This window comes from Muntiacus reevesi, chromosome 3, assembly GCF_963930625.1.
Source record: "Muntiacus reevesi chromosome 3, mMunRee1.1, whole genome shotgun sequence".
Lineage (NCBI taxonomy): Eukaryota > Metazoa > Chordata > Mammalia > Artiodactyla > Cervidae > Muntiacus > Muntiacus reevesi.
In genome coordinates, this window is record NC_089251.1 from 243,353,260 (window position 1) to 243,374,870 (window position 21,611).

The 21,611-nt window shown below is 38.2% G+C and overlaps 1 protein-coding gene across 2 annotated transcripts in view; it reads right to left on the reverse strand.

Moving 5' to 3' along the window:
• LRP2 (LDL receptor related protein 2) overlaps window positions 1-21,611 on the reverse strand; it is a 187,097-nt gene that overhangs the window by 138,206 nt on the left and 27,280 nt on the right. For both annotated transcript variants that reach the window (XM_065931701.1, XM_065931700.1), the window contains exons 2-4: window positions 14,053-14,160; window positions 12,018-12,140; window positions 8,902-9,018 (exon numbers count right to left, since the gene is read on the reverse strand). In XM_065931701.1, the coding sequence (XP_065787773.1) occupies window positions 8,902-9,018; window positions 12,018-12,140; window positions 14,053-14,160 (348 nt within the window). The remainder of the gene's footprint in view (window positions 1-8,901; window positions 9,019-12,017; window positions 12,141-14,052; window positions 14,161-21,611) is intronic.

Here is a 21,611-nt window from a genome sequence, read left to right on the forward strand (position 1 = left end):
TCTCTGAAGTCTAACTTTTTGGTTCATTTGCTTGGATGGAAAGTCCGAGTCTAACCCTGTAAACTTTTTCCCATGGGACAAATCCATCATGTAGCTGAAATGTCCTACAGGACTTCAAGTAAAGGGGGAAGGATAGTAAGAGAGAAGATACTGTATAAGAATATCAGAGAATATCATCCTTGTAAGTTTTGTTTTAATGTAAAGATTGACAAGTACCTATTAACTAAGCCCCAGATTGCTAAAGTTAACCTAATACAAAAAATGCAAGAACATCATCTTCCATCTCCCTTCCTTCCTCCAATTTTCAAAATGATTCATGTCCAGGTTTGCTCCTCGAAATAGGGAGCTGTCTCCAAATATACATGTAGGATTGGTACTTGACGGTGTTTTAAATGTTTTCTCTGCTAATGATTTGGCTTGGAGAAAGAAATTTCCATGCTATAGCTCTGTTTGCATAATCAAGGAGGAAGAGGTGGTTTGAGACACTCATAGAGTTTCCCGAATGGAAATCATTCACAGCAGAGTAAGACACAGATATTAGGCACTACTCTTTATTTTCACAGGAAGGCTCTAAATACATTCTATGCTCAGAATTTGACAAACTGATTCTAAAGAAAAAGACGGTATCTTAAAGATATATTATGATGCTTAAGCCAAGATTAAAAGGAAAACAAGAAGTAACTGATACAAGTCCTGAATAGACACCTGGGATTTTCCAAGGTCCTAGAGTCATCCTTTATAAGTAACTTTGTTAGTTCAGTTCTGAGGCAGGATAATCCAGTCAGAGTAATGATTTGCCAGAAAAAGTTTACTGGTTTGACTACCAGCACTTAGTAAAAGTACTATCCGCAAAGTTAAATAAGCAAAAACAATAATAATCATCAAAAACATGTATTGAAAACAATGTTCCAGAAGCCTGTTCAAGTATTCAATACATATGAACTTATTTTGTTCTTGTAACATCCCAATGAGGTAGTTACTATTATTCCCATTTCATAGATCTTATATCTGTGCCTCTCTGGGGTATAAGGAGGTTGAAAAATTTGGAAAAAAAAAAAAAAAGGGCCTATGACTGGTAAACTGGAGAGCTAGAATTCAAATTCAGTTAACCTGGCCCCACGAGGCATATTCCTAACCACTATAATAGTGATTTTCTAGTACTTACAGACTTCAGAGTAATAGGAAGAGGAAATTATGGGAAAAAGAATGAAATTGAATAAAAAGGAATAGATAAACTTAAAAAAAATCATATGAAAAGAAAGAGAAGAAGCAACCCAAGAAAAAAGTTTTTGTTGTTTTTTTTTTCCATTCAGTTTCTCATTTCACGTTGGTAAGTCTGGAGAAGTGAGGTCGAATCTAAATTTCGGCAGATTATTTTATATTCTACTAAGGACTTCAATCTGATATAATTTAGGAATTCCAAGAAACACTATGCTAAGAAACAGCTTTTCAAGAGTACCAGGACAAACAAGAGAGTCCATACCGAAAAAACAGACCACAGTGACTTCCCTGGTGGTCTAGTGGTTAAGACTTGGCCTTCCAATGTAGGGGGTGTGTGTTTGATCCCTGGTAGGGAGCTAAGATTTCTATGTCTCATGGCCAAAAAACCAAAACATAAAACAGAAGCAATATTGTAACAGATTCAATAAAGACTTGAAACATGCTCCACATCAGGGACTTTGGGGGAGAATGGACACATGTATATGTATGACTGAGTCGCTTCACTGTCCGCCTGAAATTATCACAACCTTGTTGAGCAGCTATACTCTAATATAAAATGAAAAGTTTAAAAAAAACACATCTACGTCAAAAACCAAAAACAGACCACAAAGTGGCAGAGGACCAGCCTACTTCCCTCCCTGGCCCACCTCCTGCCTCCTGTGTCAGTTAAATTCAGTCCCTGAAGTAACAGTCGTCATGGACTAGGGAATGCAAGCGGGCAACAGAGAAGCATTTCCTGCCTCTTTCCAAAAATAATTAGAAGCATCTTTCAATGAAAAGCATACATATAATAATATTTATAAAATGGAAATAGCAATTCAGTACCTTGGAAAGAGAAAGTATATATGATCTTCCTAAGGGCTACTAAAATTGGACTAACATCAAGTTTAGTATGAGCAGCTTTTCAGGAACCTGAAGCAAAAAAAGGGAAGACATTAACTTACCTAGTTTCTTTAAACTACTAGATCCTAAGTCCTAAATCCCTACCTGATCTCAGTTCGTGCTGAACTGATCTCAGACCTAAATTTTAAAAAGCACCCAAGAGGCCTGCTGCAAAGATTTTGGATCTGCAGTACCTTCTTCTCCTACATAGAGCTATCACCAAAATCTGCAAACGAGATAAAGAGTGACAAAGTATGAATTTTTAAAATAATAAAAATCTCACATGAGCCCTGGTGTTTGAATATCTGAGAAACAGAATGGAAAATTGTGCCTCAAATTGTTCCAAGGAATAATGCAACATATATTTATTGAAATCCATCTTTCTAGACACCATGATAAGAATTGGATAAAGAGGTTATAAGTGAAATTATAAGTAGCACAGCTTTTTAAAAATATTTCATGGTGGCTCAGATGATAAAGAATCTGCCTGAGATGCAGGAGACCCATCTCCTGGGTTGGGAAGATCTCCTGGAGAAGGGAATGACTACCCACTCCAGTATTCTTGCCTAGAGAATTCCATGAACAGAGGAGTGTAGTGGGCTACAGTCCATGGGGTTGCAAAGAGTCGGACACAACTGAGCGACTACATACACATGCTAAGTACTAGAGAGAAAGTGATGAACTTCATAAAATCTTTGCTCTCATAGAACATTTTTTATTTATTTAGGAGAGTAGGAGGACAGACATTAAAATAAATGAGAAAGAGTGACAGTGAGGAGTAGCTCTCTCTGATAAGGTGATGTTCAAACAAGAACCATTGGGTTTAGCAAAATGGAGGTCATTAGTGACATTTTCAAGAATGTTTTTGTATACCTGTGTACATATATATACCTATGGCTGATTCATGTTGAGGCTTGACAGAAAACAACAAAATTCTGTAAAGCTATTATCCTTCTATTAAAAAATAATAAACAATTTTTTTTAAAAAAGACTGTTTTTGGGAGGATGGGGGTGGACAGTTTTCAGTGAGTTCAAGGAAGAAAGAGGAAATGGAGACAGTTATTAAAATCAACTCTATGTAACAGCTGAGACAGATCTTAACATCTTTTAAGAGATGAGAGATATTTATAATGTGCTTGCAAGATGAAGACTAAATAGGAGATTTTTCTCTTTCCTCAAGAAATCAGGGTTCTGAATCCTATCTGAAACTGTGAGAATCTTAAAAAAAAAAAAAAAAAAAAAGGTACATCTATGATGGGATTTGTAAGATAGGCTCAGTCTCTCTGCTTCTTCCTTCTCGCCTTCAGTAGAGAGAATAGTAAAAGTAAGGCTGAATTTGATGAACATGTCTGTCACCAGACATCACTGTTCACAGAATGACTTATCTCTCTGCTTCACTACCCACCCCCAACTATGCCCCCAGTTGGAGTTTCAGCAGTTAGACATATACAAAGTGAGGTAAGTGTTCAGTTGCTCAGTCGTGTCCAACTGTTTGTGACCCCATGGACTGTAACCCACCAGGGTCCTCAGCCTATGGAATTTTCCAGAATACTGGAGTGGGCTGCCATTTCCTACACCTGGGATCTTCCCCACCCAGGGACTGAACCACATTTCTTGTGTCTCCTGTATTGGCAGCTGGATTCTCTACCACTGAGCCACCTGGGAAGCCCAAAGTATACAAAATTCTAAAGAAGAGAATGTCAATGGAAATAAAACGTCAGAGACAAAGCCACCCCAGTGGCAGGCAGACCAAACTGCTGATTACCAGCAAGAAAGCCTTCATTGTAACAGGGATTTGACCCTTTCTTTGGCATTCCTAAGTAATAAAAGAGAAGGCTGCAAACCAATGATAATTAGCAGTAGTTTTACTCACACCAAAAACATGCTAATATGGCACTTGATAAAAATGAAATAATCTGTTTACTTCACTAGAAAAAATTATACTATTTTTGAACAACCAAAAGTCAGTGCATGACCCATGATTGAATGACCCATAATTGCTGTACTGTTCTGATGTTTATCTTGGACTCAGTGAGTGGGTTTCCCTTGATGCTAATCTCATTAAAAGTAACATAGATGGCAGTTTTGAATCTCTGTTCCTTAAAAAATAATAATTAATAAGCTGTTTAATAGAAAGTGCCACTTTACAGGTTGCCAGCATGAAGAGCAAAATAACTTAGGGAAAATGAACTTTCCTATTTCACAGCTATACACAAACGTGAGTGCATGCACGCACGTGTGCGAGCACACACAGACACACACACACACACGTTCAGAAAGTTCCCAAACAGCAGGCATAAATATCTGTGCCTTATGCATACAGGAACACAGCAGACAAAAAGATCAAATATAATAAGAAACAATTTATTTCAAGGATAATCCTTTAAGTGGGACCTTCATACCCTTGCCTTCCTCATCATCTCCCTCATTCTTTCCCCTCCCTTCTCCCTGCCTACCTGAGTGGACCTTTACACACCACTCTTTGTTCTGTAAAAAGAGTGCCTGGAATGGACACAGCTCAAGATCTTGACCTTAAAAGTTTGAAGGAGTAAGAACTATATCCCTAGGGGTCTGAGCTGACAGGCAGGACTATGAACTACAGAGTCAAGTTTCCTGATCCTTTCAAATATTTGTAGAAAAGAAATAAGTCCTTCTTGGCAATTTTCTAACATCCATCACTATATTTAAGTGTTTCTAGGGCCTAGAAGACTCATTCCTACAGACAATCTTATTCCTGAGAAATAGACAAAGCCATATTCATAAACTGATTCTGTCTGTCCATAAGTAATTTTTCTATGCATCATGACTGCAGAAACAATAGAACAAAGTGTCACAAAAATGATTTCTGGCAAAACCTCACTTAATCCTCCATCATGTGGGAACATTCTCATTTAAAACAACTAATAAACAGCTGCTATATATTTGAAGTGATGTTTAAAGTAGCTAAGTACCCCTATGACTAAATGGATCTCAACATGACCATTAATTGCTGCTAACCTCACAAAGGGACAGTTAGGCATTAGATGCCTCCTGACGGAAATACATACCTTTATATACAAAGCGCTGTTGCCCTTACACACATACAGACACACACATCCTCGCCACTATACAAGTACCTAGATAGTGCTGTCTTCAGACAGAGCAGGGGAAGGGAATTCTGCTCCCAGAGGACATTTGACACTGTTTGGAAACACTTTTTGGTTCTCACAACTGGGAGGTGCTACTGGCTTCGAGTGGACAGAGGCCACTAGAGGGATACTGAGAGCCATCCTACAATGCACGAGACAGCTCCCCACCATGGTTATTGGACCCGAATGTCATTATTTTTAAGACTGAAGAAACTTACTTTAGATCTAACTACCAATTTCCAGGAAGTACAGTTCCGGGGCAGTTCAAAAACATTAGAGAGTGCAATGAGCAAAAAAATAAATAAAAATATGGGAAACTCCGTTTAAAGAAAATATAAATTTTCTTTGGGCTTTTATTTCAAATAAAAAATAATAAGCCAATTGGAGAACTTTTAAAAACTGGATGGATATCTGATTACTTGCTTCCCAGGTGGTGCAGTGGCCACCTGCCTCTCAATGCAGGAGATGTGGGAAACGCGGCTTCTATCACTGGTTCGGGAAGATCCCCTGGAGTAGGAAATGGCAAACCACTCCAGTATTCTTGCCTGGGAAATCCCATGGACATGGATGAAGGAGCCTGGTGGGCTACAGTCCACAGAGTCACAAAGAGTTGTACACGATGGAATACGCACGCAGAGCTGATAGTCCTTCCTTATGTGTTAGCAATTAGATATTGAATTACCTAAAGACAAAACTGTATGATATCTGAGAACTGCTTCAAAATAATAGAAAGAAAAACAAGGAGATATAGGTAAGACAAAATTAGCTATAAGCTGATGCAATCACCCTGCTTTTGATTATGTTTAAAACTTTCCATAATAAAAAGCTTTGAATGTATCATTTTAAAAATAAAATAGCTATGTAATCTGGAGGCAAAATGTTCTATAACATCTTACACAAAAGAAAAACATTCCAAGGGCATGGGCATAGGATTTAGACCTAGGTTAACACCTTGGTTCATCCACCTTTACCTCTTGATGATCTTTAAGGATCTCTGTAAAGTACCTTGCAGTACTGACATGAAAACTGAATAAGATAGTGGTTGATGCCCTCTCACTTCCCACAGGATCTCCAAACAAAGAGGGAAAATAAAATAAGGCCAATCCTGCCCCCTGCATGCTGGCACTTATTAAACACTTTGATCCAGGTCATTCCTTTCCTTCTTATATGGCCAGGAGATCAAAGCACTAACAAGGAAGTACAAGGATTCTTTTTTCATTTCCTCTGATTTGTTAAATTTCTTTTATACTAGTCCTTAAATAACATGTAGCAATAAATAAACGAGGTAGAGAAAAATAGGAAGAAAGAAATCTCATCATAAAACCCCCTTACATGGTGAGATTCACTTTAGGGCCGTGAACCCTGAAGGATTCATAACTTGTATGATTCCAGAAACAATGAGCTTTAACTCTAGTTCGACAATTATTTGTATGTACTTAAAAAAAATATAAACAAATCTTGATTACGAACTCCAGCCCAGATATTTTACAAAACTCACTTCCTTTCCTTCATTCCTATAAGAGCTACCTGAACCCTTCCAGCTTTTTTTCCAGAAGGTTCATTGGCAAAGTCATGAGGCAGTTGTATCGGTGACTTGAGACTTGGCTGCAGGGTATTCACATGGAATAAATCCAAACAGTGTTTTGGCTGCCTTTTATTTTACCTAAAATAGCATTTCCGCAAGCCCCATTGCATTGGCAATAAAGCATTCATTTTTTATCCATTCGTAAATAAGGGATAAAGATGCAGGCCAGTGGCACAGGTCACCTGTTTTGTTCTTGCACAAGGTAGGACTTCCTCCTTCTGTAAATAAAGTCCTTCATGAACAGCAATCACCAGACTTGGACCAGAGGACGAGCTGAGCTCTAGCCCTGACACACACCACTTACCCTTGAACAAGCCACTCTGTCCTTGCTGGTTCAGTTACTTTATTCCTAAGACAGTACTATAATACTGGTGCTATTGTTCCCAGTGAGCGGCCTAATAAGAGTAACCACTGGAATTTACATAACACTTTGAAGTTTACACAATACTGCAAAATATAATGTATGATTTGTCTCTATTCTTAATGAAAAATATTTTCTTCACTTGCCACCATAAAGGATTTATTGTTTGCTTTACAAAGTACTCAAAGGGGAGCCCTTGATTCTGGACTATTTGTGACCTCCAGACATACACTGCTGTCTCTAAAACTGCCAGTATTAAATTAAGTCTAAATTTTCCATAAATTTTCTCAAGTTAAAGAAGATCCAAACTAGAGGCAACATAATCTCTTTCAAAAGAAAACGTGTAAGTTGAAAATTACAACAGAACTATACCAGAAACTGCTAGGAAATAGAGACATAAAGACAAATAGCAGAGCCTCCTCTCAAAGCAAAGTAACATACAAGGGAAGAAAGCATTGGAGAAGTTTTTTGTTTTGTTTTAATGCACTGTGTGGTGATAGTGAGGCTGCAGCATGGATCTGGCATACATACCAGTATTTCTTCCATCAAGAGCACAGCTTGTACAGTACAGTAAATATGAACAATTTGCTCATAACCAGTTTGTTAGCTCCCACTCCAGGCATGGTGCCATACTGGAAAGTGTACGCTTCTCATACAGCCTACCAAAGGAAAGAACTTAGGGACAGTCCAGAGAACTAAAATCATATCAAAATGATCAAACAATAAAAAAGTTGCCTCAGGAGAATAGACTAAAACTTAATTTTTTAGTTGAAGACATAATAACCAAGAAGCTTATGATCAAGATTTCTAAGGTGCAAAACCTATCCACTGATTATTAGAATATGAAATATTAAATAACTCCGTGAAGCTTAAAATGCAGTATACCAGGAGGAATGCCAGGAGAAAAGACATAAAAACTCAAGGAAGCTCTGGAAAAATGTATGAAATGATAGACTTATAAGGGCTTTGAGAGAAAATGGGTATGTCTAACTCTGACAGAGTTAGATGGACCAGAGGAAGGACACAACAGAATAATTAGTATCTTCTCATATTCTAAAAATTCTATATAAATCTCAAGAGAGGCAGATTACTCTTTACTCATTTGTAAGAAGTAAATTACGCACTATGATTTCACTTTCTTATTTTGCTTATGGTACTAATTAAATATTCGTTATATGCAGAACACTGTGATTTGTATGCTTTATCTTGTGGTGATCAGTTACAAACTGATACATTCTTCCATTACAGAAAGGCATTTTCAAAATGTAACACATTTCCAAAGGCAAACAAACCACTGAGTCCACAGGAACAGAAAAACTCTTATTGGCCAAAGACATTTGACCTAGAAGCTTACCATGGTAATGTAATAAAAGTTAAAATTGATCAAACTGGGTTTTGTACTCACTGACTTTTTGTGACTCTATGTTAAAGTTTATTTAAAAAAAGAAAGAAAGAAAGAAAAACAAGTCAAAAAAAAATAAAGTTAAAAGTTTCTGACTTCAAGACATACAGAAACTTAATGTGCTAAGACAGGACACATTCAGAATGTCTTGCTAAAAATACACTCCTATCAGAACATCACCTCTAATCCACAAAAGAATCTGCCAAGAGATTTCAATAACAAGAGGCATATTGTAGGCATTTTTATCCATCAACAAATTGATTAAAATGCCAAAGGGACAAAGGTGAAACTAAATACAGGGCAAAGACTTTAAGGAACTCACGGCAGTTTTTCTCATCAGTTCCATCTAAGCAGTCTACGGAATGGTCGCATCTGAACTCCCCTGGGATACATTCACCATTCTCACAGGTAAACTGCCGGCTTGAGCATGTTATCCCAGCTGTGAAAGGGAAAAAATATGACTTTATAATTACTGAAGAACACAGATCAATTAACAAATGTGACAACATTAACAAATATATGAATGAGGAAATTTAAAAGTAAAGGCAAGTAACCCATACACTGAAGATAAAAGTCACAGGGTCACAAGGTGGAGCACCTGGCTACCCTGAGGTAGACTTCTCACACTGTGAAAGCAAGGCTGTTAGGACAAGCATCCTATCAAAATACCCAAAACACTCAAGTCTGTGAGTGTAGACAATTATATTATCAACATGTGTTGAGAATACAATATAGTTTGAAAACCTACACAGTAAAAAGGATGGATGAAACAAGAATTTTGCAAGTATAGGTATTAATCAAGGTCCCCCTGGCAAGGAGATCAAACCAGTGAATCCTAAAGGAAATCAACCCTGAATATTTACTGAAGGACTGATACTGAAGCTAAGGCTCCAGTACTTTGGCCACCTGATGCAAAGAGCCGACTCATTGGAAAAGGCCCCGATGCTGGGAAAGATTGAAGGCAGGAGGAGAAAGGGGCAACAGAGGATGAGATGGTTCGATAGAATCATTGATTCAATGGACAAAAGTTAGAGAAAACTCAAGGAGATAGTGAAGGATGTGGAAGACTGGCATGCTACAGTCCATGGGATCACAGAGTCGGACACAACTTAGCGACTGAATAACAACAAAAGTTCCCCTCAGAAGGAAATATACCAAAGGGTAAACAAGTAATTATTTCTGAATATCAGGAATGTAAGTGATATTTTTCTTTACAGTCTTAGAGAAAACTTATTTTATAAGCTTTCTACACTGTTTTATAAACAGATATTTTATAAACAGACATTTTATAAACAGTTTTATAAACAGACATTTAAGCTAGCTTAAATGGTAGGTGATTATGGTAGGTGAAGGCAGAACATCAGTAGTTTATCAAATTTGTCTCTGGATAAATCAGACAAAATCAAATGGATGGTTGTTTCATGTGAATTCTATTCTGTGAGTTTGATATAGGAAATATGATGGGACTTTTTAATTATCCACATAAAAAGAGAAGCATTTGGGGGAAATAGGATCTGATGAAAACACAACACAAACTTTACAATGTAAGAGTTACCTTATGAAATCCATACCCATTTACAATAGTATGGAGCATTGCTTACAAATTATAGAATCTCCCCGAGCAGTGGCCCTTGGTAGTTCCCATCCCCTCTATGTAGTATTAGCAACAGGTCATCCACCACACACTGCATCACAATCTACAGCTCAGCTTTCTTCCTACTCAGTGCCAGCAGCAAGGGGAAATGGAACCAAATGGCATATGGAGCCAGAAGATAAATAACCAGTCATTCATTCATTCAGTGTCCATTTATCAAGAACTTACTCCCTATGACACAGAATAGCAAGCCTTAGGGATAGAAGCTGAATAAAGCATAGTCACTGCTCTCCAGAGCTTCACAATCAAGCACAGAGGTCACCCTTTTCCTCTAGGACCTTTAAGAGGCCAGAGAATATCAGAGCCCAGACAAATTCCTAGAAACAGGGATTTCTTCCTGCTCCCCACTATCTCTGGTACTTTTCCTTCCTCCTTTCAGTACTTTTGAACCATGCCCCCACTCCCATTGTACTAATCTACCTTAAATCCTGATTCATAGCTGGACCTGATTTAGATATGCCATGTTCCCATTTGGCCTTGGTCAGCCCCTATCTGTACCTTCCTCAAGACTGCAATCTGTCACCACCACACCACCACCTTTCACAGTTCTGCAGATTTCACTGGTTTCTTCTTAACCACTTCGTCCCAAGGACCACCATCTCTTTGTTGCTGGATGGCAATATGACCAGCACTGACAAGTCCTAACAGATTGTTTAATACAGTCAACATTTTACCTTTACACCAAAGTTAAACTCATGAGTATTGAGAATTTCCATTACTTTACTCAAAAGAAGGTATCTAGTGGCCCAACTGAGAAGAGTTCATACTCCATGCTGGCCTCAAAATTCCTGGACTAAATTCCATTTTTTTTTATAAATACACCCAGAACCCACTGAAGCCCATAGCATCTCCATTGCTAGTCACTTAACAACTAAACAAATTCCCACATGAAGTACTCGTCAAAACATCCATTTCGTCTTTGATCTTTGTGGGCAATGACTATGAGAAAATGCCAACAGGATCGTGGCTATCTCAAAACCAACACAGAGTGATGATAGATGTCCACTGATTTGTGGGATGTGCGTGTAATGAAACAGAATGTGGGGAAGTTCAAAGATGAATGCTACACAGTAATCAGAGCTGGATACTTCCAGAGGACACCTGAGGTCAAGAGCTAGAGGAGGTTCATCACAGCCTCGTATCTTCTCTCCATCTCAATCCATCAAGATGTTGATGCTTTCTCTTCTAGATATTGAAACGTGAATTATGGGAATGTAAAATTCAAGACTTCTACAGCTTTCATGCAATCATGAAAACCTAACAGGCTAAAAAGACAGCAGGGCAGAACAGTGGAAGAAAATTGGATGATGTTATTAATTCAAGGAACTGAGATTTTCCATTATCTTCTAGTCAATCCTGGAACAATGCTACATTTATACTTGTTGTGTGGATAATAAATTCCCTTTTTGCTTAAATTGTTTGAGTTACATTTTTCATTCTTTGCAGCCAAAACATCCAACTGCCAGACAAATGAAGACCCTCACATATAGACACCAAAAAGTGTTTTGTTTCACTCTTAAGTGTAACATAACCTGAATTAAATTAAATGAAACACAACCTGAATTAAATCTAAATCACAGGGATGTACCGATAAATCTTTAGCACATTCACACTTTCAGTATCATTCAACCCCTGGGTGAGAAGGCTGGCACAGGTTTCCTTGTCCTTCAAGGCCCAACTTTTCTTTCATTTACAAAGAATCATTTCACCATGTTTTTTATTTGTAAAGGTTAGAATTTAAGGTGGCCAAAGGGCCAAAACAAGACTCCTCTACAAGCACTTACGGCAATGCCGACGTTCATCTGCACCATCATTGCAGTCATCTTCCCCATCACACACCCAGCTGCTAGGGATACAGAACTGTTCATTCGGACACAGGAACTGGTTGGAATGGCAACTACTGGTGGCTAAAATAAACCAGAAAAGAACTCATTGTGTCAAACATCCACCTTATTATACCAACAAGCAATACTCCTTTTAGAGGAAGTATGTTAACTACTGCTCAATACATTTGATAGCAAATATAAAAAAACTTTAGCGCCTCTGGACCTTAGCCAGTGTTCACTGTCAAATAATCTCGATGGTATTACAACAAAATGATGATCCAAAGAGATACAAAATTCCAGAGAATAAAACAAATAGCATACATACATACAAAAACACACATATGCAGTTATGACCAAACAATATTAAATTTAAATTTTAATTACACTTCTCCAGACAAGAAATCTGAAGTAGGTTGCCATTCCCTTCTCCAGGGGATCTTCCTGACCCAGGGATCGAACCCAGGTATTCTGAATTGCAGGCAGATTCTTTACCTTCTGACCCACTGGGGAAGCCCTAGCATATGTGAAAGTGCCACGCAAATTAGTTGCAATCACTATTGTCATTGGTATGTTGCTATTATCATTGTGGCTCAGATGGTAAAAGCGTCTGTCTGCAATGCTGGAGACCCGGGTTTGATCCCTGGGTCAGGAAGATCCCCTGGAGAAGGAAATGGCAACCCACTCCAATACTCTTGCCTGGAAAATCCCATGGACAGAGGAGCCTTGTAGGCTACAGTTCGTGGGGTCGCAAAGAGTCAGACACGACGGAGTGACTTTACTTACTTACTTTACTTATGAGACACTGACAAATCTGTGGGTGTAACTGCTATTCCTTTATATCAGAATACACTCTTCTTAACTTCCTGCTCCTAGTGTTTAACCTAAAATGAACTCAGCAAGCCCACGAGGCAAATAAATAACACATGATCATGTCTCTACAAATAGAACTATTCCCTTACTCAAAGTGTGGTTTCCAGACTAGCAACATCAGCATTTCCTGGGAGCTTCCAGAACGCAGAATCTCAGATCCCACCTCAAGCATGAGGAATTAAAACCTACACTTTAACAAGCTCCCCAGGTGATCCATGAAAATTTGAGAAGTACCTCATAGCCTCATGCCCCACACTTCTCCCATTCTCAAAGTGCATTGTCATCCAAACAATACACCAAAGTTTGTTCTGTTGTGCCAAAGGATGGCAAACAACTCAAATTTTCACTTGCCTTCTTGGTTTTGGGGTTATAATCATCACCTATTCACCCATCAAAATGAATGAAACTGCAATAGTGTGATGGATCTCCTATGGTACAAGGTGGGAGAAAAATGGATATAAGGGTTGGGATTAATACACCAAGTAGGAAGCCTTTAGTAGGTAACTTAGCTTCTACTAAACTCTAAGTTTAGTAGGAAACTTAGCCTCAGTTTCCTCATCTGAAACCTACTTCAGAATACTATGGACAGAACTAAATGAATAAATACATGGAAAATGATTTTCAAAATTACTTGTAAGTTAAAAAGTTAAATTTGGTGTCTATATCATGTTTTTAACTATAATTTTTTAAAACATAAACTGCACTAGCCACTTCTGTGACCTCCTTATAGTAATTCACACAAGTTCCTCTACATCCTACTACATCTACTACATCCTGTTTATGAAAACAGACTCCCTGAATTACAAATCACAGCAGTACAGACATTATTTTTTTGTTCTTGTTAGTGCACAAATTTTGCAGATTGAATAATATGAAATAATCGCTTATATGCTTCAGAAAACAACTCAGAAAGTTGGTTCCCTACCAAGGTGTTTGGATGAGACACAAACTGATGTGAACTGAACCTCTTCCTCAAAAGGGTCTGAATTCTTAATGCCACTTTAACGCTGCAGACTGGAGCTCAGTACAAACTATTATTAAAGTCACAACTCTTTGTCTTTGTTACAGCTGAAATCACTTCTGTCACTCAGAGCAGCACTGAGCCCCGTCCCTCTTCACTTACGGCAGTCGGTTTCATCCGCGCCGTTTGGACAGTCTCGGGTCCCATCACACCGCCAGGACGCAGGAATACACGACCCAGGCTGACACTGAAACTCGTTACTGCGACATACTGTAATCACAAGCAAGAGAAAGCCAGCTTAAAACGTTATCCACACAGATACTTCAAAGAAATACAGATTTTTGATGAAATAAAAAAGTATTCCACTAATTAGTAATCAAAGGATATAAATTACTTATACAACATTTTTATGATTATATTGTTTTGGGATTTGCAGGAAGGTCACTTTCACACACAGCTAACTAGAAGGCACCTTGATGTAAGAAATCTGGAAATCAATTTGACAACAGTTATCCTGATTTTTAAAAGCACTTATTCTTTAATTTAAATTTAATACTTCTTTAATTTAATACCTTTACTTCTACACTTTAACAAGCTTCTAGGTCTTTTATTATGCCTTAAGGAATGAGGCAGAGAATTTAAAAATTTATGTGTGGAGATTTTTCATCTTAGTATTATTTATGATAAATGAAATTGCAAGCCTCCTAAATGTCTAATGTGAAAATGATTAAACTTTCTTGTATCTGCATCTATATATTAGGAGCTCATTAAAATACTTGTGAAGAACTAAATGATTTGGAGAAATATTTACAATATAATGTAACAAAGACAAGGGGACAAAATTTTACCAAAACAAATAGAAAAAAAGCACAGAAAAGACCAGAATGCTACGGGTAACTATCTCTGATTAATAACATCATGAGTCATTTTTTCATATGTGTGAGAGTGCTATTTTTTTTCAGTTTCACACTCTACAGTTTTTTTAAGTCCCTTTTTATTACTAAATCATGTACAGCAGTTTATGGTTCTTTGTTCTTAGATACAGACCAACATCTTGGCTTTTTGTTTAACTTATTTGTAAGATGTCAGGTACAGCTCTTCTCCACCAATAAACAGTCCAAAAAACAAAAAAAAATCTCTGCAGCCAATCTTGAGTGTACAAACTTGGCATCAAAGTTGCCACATTTCCAAGTGGCAGTGATACCCCTAGTGATACCAGAAAGAGACTATAACTTAAAGAAATTCATTAAATTCAACCAGTATATCCTGCAGCTTTCCTACTTCTCCCTGGGGGACTCATCTGGCAGTTGGAGGTGCTCAGAGTTTTCCCAAACACCTGACCAGTGACCTCCCTATACATTATGTGCTGTATCATTATCATTTTTTTTTTTTTAAGAGAGCAGCCAACATCAGCCCAACTTGGAGGAGACTCAGAATTTATTCTTTCACAAGCCCATGTTGGTAGAGGAATAATTTGGGGGGTTGAAAGAATAATTACACTTTCCCCATGTATTTAAGCAATCATGCTAAATTATCCATTTCAATGTTTGACTAACTAACCTGAAATTAAGTAAATATACAGATCAGTTACCTCCTCCCAAAATAAATAAGCAACGTGCTATCCTGTCTTGTGTAAAGGCAGGCATATCAACAGCATGACATAAACATAGTTAAGTGATCTATTCGTAGGGGATATAGGCTACTTTGTTCATGGAATGTTCAAATCTGATTGTCTGGTAGTGACATCCTGATTTATAATGTATGCTGCAAATGGTCAGAAACTTTCCTTGACTAAATGGTGGTACCGAGTGGTACAGGAATACGTACACCCAAATACCTTCTATAGACTAATGCATGATGGTGGTTGGTAGTGCAGGTCTGGGGTTGGTGGTGCAGGTCTCTTATCAACTACCTTTAAAACACAACAACCTCCCTTGCAAAAATGCCCCTAAGGAATGTACAAATTCACTCTGGAATCCCAGAACTTCTCATTGGATTTTGTTCTACAAAGCAATATTTCCATGAGAGATTAGAGGCTTTGGAGGTTTAGCTATTAACACAACATATATTAAATCACTTTTATCAATTAGGTCTATTGTTAGTAATCCAACATAATACATTTGTAAATTCAGTACATTTGTTTCCCTTAGCATCTAATAATTTCTGGTTGAAAAAGTGTAGCTGTCTGAAGGTCAGTCGACTTACAAAGAGTTTCCTATTGCTAGAAAAATCATACATTTAGAAACCGAGCATACTGAAGCAAATTCTCAGTATTGCCTGTTTTAAATATATATATACATACATATAGTTATTTCTTAATCAACCTTTTCTTCTTTTTTCATTTAAGCAACTTTTATTACAAGTCAAATGTTGAGGTTGTTCTTTGTTTTTGCTAAAATATGAAGTTAAGCACATCATGAAAAGAATACAAACTAGATACACAAGATTAATTTCTTAAGCACTTAAAAGGCAATTATTTAATATCACACATTAAAATTTTTTTAATTGATAGAGAAAGTTTTGCAATTAAGTAACCCTTTCTAGTTCGTATTTTTCACATTTGACCTCCCAAATGCTCAATCATCTAAATATATGAGGCCCAATTCACTCAATTTAGCAATAGATCCATGATAATTCGTCAAGTTCATCTTTTCAATGTCAACTTCCATGTCTGCTATAAGTCCCAAATGACTATTATTTGGAAACACCTCTCAAGAAAAGCAAATGAGTACTCTATCATTGCTGAGTGGTAACTTACCAACCAAATGCTCCACCATTGTTAGAAAACTGTCATCCATTCTATTAATATTACAAAGGGAATATGTACTGTGATAAAAATAATGGAAAAGAATATGAAAAGAATGTATATATATATGTATAACTGAACCACTTTGCTATACAGTAGAAATTAACACATTACAAATCAACTATATTTCAATAAAATTTCTTTTTTAAAAAAAGCAATGCAGGGAAATAAAAAAGTTTCAATCTCTTCAAGCAAAATTATAGTGGACATAGGAATAAACCTGTTTTTTAACCTTACAGAGCTCCAAGCTGGAGAAAAACATGAGTAATCCTTTCTTCATAAATAGCCATAGAGCTTCCTGGTTTAAGTGTTGGGCTAAGAATGTTTTAAGATAAGATACTAGAGTAACAGATAATGCCTCAAGGAGGAAAGAAGTTTGTTTTTCCCGAAGGGGCAGAGCACAGAACTGAGAGCACCTCTTCTGTATCCTTCGCAGCCTCTGAGCACAGTGCTAGGCACATGAGACAGTAAACACATATTTACCAGGAAATGAGGATTTCTCTTTGTAAAAGTCAGTCTCTTGGGATCATTACAGGCAAGAGATTCATAAAACCATCAAGGCAAACAATGTCTTTTAATTGAAACTTACTATCTTAAATCTATAGAAAGAAAAATGAAACCTGGTTTAATCTGAAATAAAGGAGGACTATCTAAAAGTTTTTTAAGAAAGAGAAAAATATTACCATATTAATGTTTCATTCTTTTGCTCTTTCCTAACAGTTTCTTTTTCCTCTCATGAATTCTCTTCTTAGAAGAAAAGGGCAAGTTGTAGTCAATAGAACTTTGTCCAAAGTTAACAGAGTAAGGTAATTTCTATGGCAAATCCTATTTTCCTACTCGATCCTATAACACATGCTGTTCTATTCAGACACTTTTGGTCTACCTGAGGAGGTACATGTGCTCTTTTTAAAAACATGTAACACTATGTGGCATTTTAATAATCCTACCTTCACTGAACTCAAATACACTTCTCAATTCACCCATAATTTTTACTTTACTTTCTTGGCACTTAATTTTACTCCCTTGGTGCAGACAAACATATTTGTGATGTTTATAAACTGGTGATGGTTTACTACGATTTTCACACCTTATCCATAGCAACAAGGCCTGTCCCCTTTGGAAGATTTAAAGTCACTCGCTAATTTCCAAACTTGACACTGCAGCCCTGACACCCAAGGGTAACAAATTGCCTGGTGACCTTGCCCTGCCTAATGTCAACTAGTGGGACAGCCCACTCAATTGATGGAAATGGAACAGGACAGGTACAGCAAGCCAACCTGTTTACACTCCTCTTCCTGTGCAACATTTTAGCTGCCTGGTTTTCAGAACAGGGTGCCAAATAAGTGGCCAGATTATTTTTTTTTAAAATCCAGTTTACAAACAAACTGAGTTGACTGCTTCCCCCAATTGTTTCAGAGCCCTGATGTTTTGATAGAGGGAAATGATATTGGTATTAAGAGGATATTTCAAGGGACTTCCCTGGTGGTCCAGTGGTTAAGACTTCACCTTCCAATGCAGAGGGTGTGGGTTTGACTCCTGATCAGGGAGTTAAGATTCCACATGCCTCATGACCAAAAAACCGGAACATAAAACTGAAGTAATATTGTAACAAATTCAATGAAGTCTTTTTAAAAATGAAAAACAAAGCAAAAAGTATATTTCAAAAAGTCAAAGGCTTTGAGGGAAAACCACAAAGCCCGTTGATGAGTGATTATGTACACACATTATTTAAATGCAGTTTCTTTTTTAAAAAAAGACCAAAAGAATATGATGTCAGATTTTAAAAAGCCACAAAAAAAATTATACCTGCTGTGTGCAAGACTTTAAGGTTTGTGGAAAAAACAAAGAATGATAAGCGATGATCTTTCTTATACAGAACTTACAAATTTATTGGGAACAAAAGTTACTTATGCATTATAATTTACATAGCCATGTAACAACAATAGCTGCTATTTGTTGAGCACCTACTATGTGTCAGATGATATAAAAATCTTTATACACATCCATTAGATTCTTTTAGAACTAAATGAAGTAAGAGTTCTATTTCCTTAGTAGGAGAACTTGCACCTCAGAGACATCAGTCAAATTCCCACAGATGCGAAAAATGAATTTTTTGCAGAAAAATGAATTTTTGCAGAAAATGATTCAGATCCAGGGCCTATATTCTACTCTTTATCTCACATCCCACAAAACAAATGACAGTTTTCAATCACTCATAATTTACTTAAGTGCCAACAGTATTTTAAATGTTTCCCATAGATGACCTCACTTATCCTCACAACTATGAGATAATACTGCTATAATACTATGAGATAGTATTATAGCCCCATTTCATAGATGAGAAAACTGAGGCTTGACCAAATCTCACAACTGGTAGATGGAGAAGCAGGGATTCACACGGCAGGTAGTATGACCCCAAAGCTGTGCCATATGACAGTAGATGATTTGGTTCCAAATAAGCACCAGAGACAGTAAGAACCAATTGGTCTCATGGAGGAAAAAATGAGCACCATAAGATGGTGTGATGAGAGAAGGCATCTCAAAGGAGAAAAGACTGCACTGGGCCTGTGTGAAAGAAAGACCAGGACTTGGGTGGACGACGGAGAGGCCAGGCTCTGTGTAGGGTCCAAACAACTTGAAGGAGGCCCAGCTTGCGTGAAGTCTAATGAGCAGGCCTCCAAAGCCCAAGCGCGGGAACCTCTTCAAACATGGGGGACAACCACACTGGGTGATGGAGAAGAAAGGGCCTTGAATGTCAAGACATGGTCAAATGGGTTGAGAGTGAGAAAACTAAGAAATCTTTACTGCCAGTAACTCTATTGGGCTTCCCTGGTAGCTCAGACTGTAAAGAATCTGCCTGTCATGCAGGAGACCTGGGTTTGATCCCTGGGTCAGAAAGATCCCCTGGAGAAGGGCATGGCAACCCACTCCACTATTCTTGCCTGGAGAATTCCATGGACAAAGGAGCCTGGTGGGCTACAGTCCATGGGGTCACGAAGAGTCGGACACAATTGAGCGACTAACACTTTCACTTTCACTTCAGTAACTATTAAAACTAAAAGCTTCTCTGGGTGGATGCATATCTGAATGAAGATACAGATTTGGCCACGAGAAGGCCTTGGGCTCCTCAGAACCTTGCCCAGAGCTGAACTGGTGTTTAGAATCAAACCCCATTCCCGCCAGAGATGCTGAGAGGGTCAAACAAACCTTGTACACACCGGGACCCCGGGACCCCACAGAGACTGAGACAGAACTGTGTTTGAGCATCTCCTGTGGAGCTCTGGGTGCAGCAGACTTGGGTGAGCTTGGTGAGCAAGGCAGTGGGTGGTTCATTCAGAGGCTCTGGTAGGCATGGGCTCACGCTGCAGCCCTTCCAGTTGCCCACAGCTGATCCAAAGCACTCCAGCACATGGCAGATGGCCAGCAGTTTCCACAGGGGCCACCCAAGGCCGTCTAGTGTTCTGTCTTTTCCAAGCTGAATGGATGTGTCTGAGCACCCAGCACGTGGAGTTGAGCCAGTCCTCGGGAGATAGCGGGTTATAAAGACTGCTGAAAGATTTAATAATTTTTAAAGTGTCTTTTCAATGATCAAAGGGCAGCAGAATAACATGATACACTATCAGAGAAGCCTCTCAATTCTGGGAAGTGGGAAGTTACGTTTCCACCTTTTCTAACTGAGCTATTCCTCCCCCAGTTTGTTTAAACACTAGCTACCAGCCGTTCTCCTTTACCCTCATCTCTTCCACACCACTTCTTTTTCCTTAAGTACCTCTTAGCCCTACAATCAGACTGTCCATCAGCACTGCACTGAATTATAAATAAGATCACACGTCCCAGGGACTCTTGACAGGAACGTGATGGGAACGTAGGGTGCAGAAATTATTCAACTGCGCTGGGCAAAGCACAAATGTCTACTGTCCTTGGCCCCTGACAAGTGGAATGCCAAGAGTGCCCATCCCCTGTCATGTGACATACACGTCCAAACACCCTTGAGAATGGTGGTACAACCCCCAGTTGAGGATAACTTAGAACACCTAAGCGGCTTGGACATTCAGAGCTCAAAATGTCTCACCCCACATGAAAGAGATCATCTAAGAAAACCCCTATAAGAAATTCTTCCCTCCTAAAGATAATAGAATTTCTTAAATGACAATCATACTCCCTCCCACCCACCAATAAGAGGGCCTGGGGTTGGGCAATATCATGCCCCAGCTACTAGTACCAGCACCTTGAAATGTGATAAAGAATCCCAGTTCCAGGAAAGCCTGTTCAGTCCTGGAGTGCTCTATGAGGTGTCCACATGCTTACCCATTCAAGGGTGAGGGGAGTCACAGGAAAAAAAAAAAAAAGCCAAAATCTGAAGTCCTCAGGCAGTTGTTCTTCACTAATGGAAAGGATCACTGCTGTGAAAAACAAGTCATAAACACACCTGCTTCTGGGGCAACCTTTTCCCATCTGTGTAATTATTAGAACAAAATTATATATATATATAAAAGTATATATATATATATATATATATATCCTTTCTCAAACATCCTCTCCTCACCTTGCCACACTTATAAATAAATAAATAAATAAAGATATAAATTGACAATCACCTGACTGCCTAAAACATTCAAAAGAAGCTATTTTGACCAAGAACACTCAGCAATGAAAACTTCCTGCCAGCCAGTACCAGACACTGATTTGTGTGTGATTTGTGTTTGTTCTAGTCTTTCCTGTATTTTCTCGTATAATCCATGCCGTGTTTTCTTTAGCAGCTGAGTCACTGAGGTTCCTACAGAGGGACGCATACTCCACCTGGGAGCAAACTAAGCCAAGAACTTTGTCCCCACTCCCCACCTAGGAACTAACTGGTTATCTGATAGCCAAAAAGCTACATGCATAGGATGCTGAAAGAACACTATCCAAACCA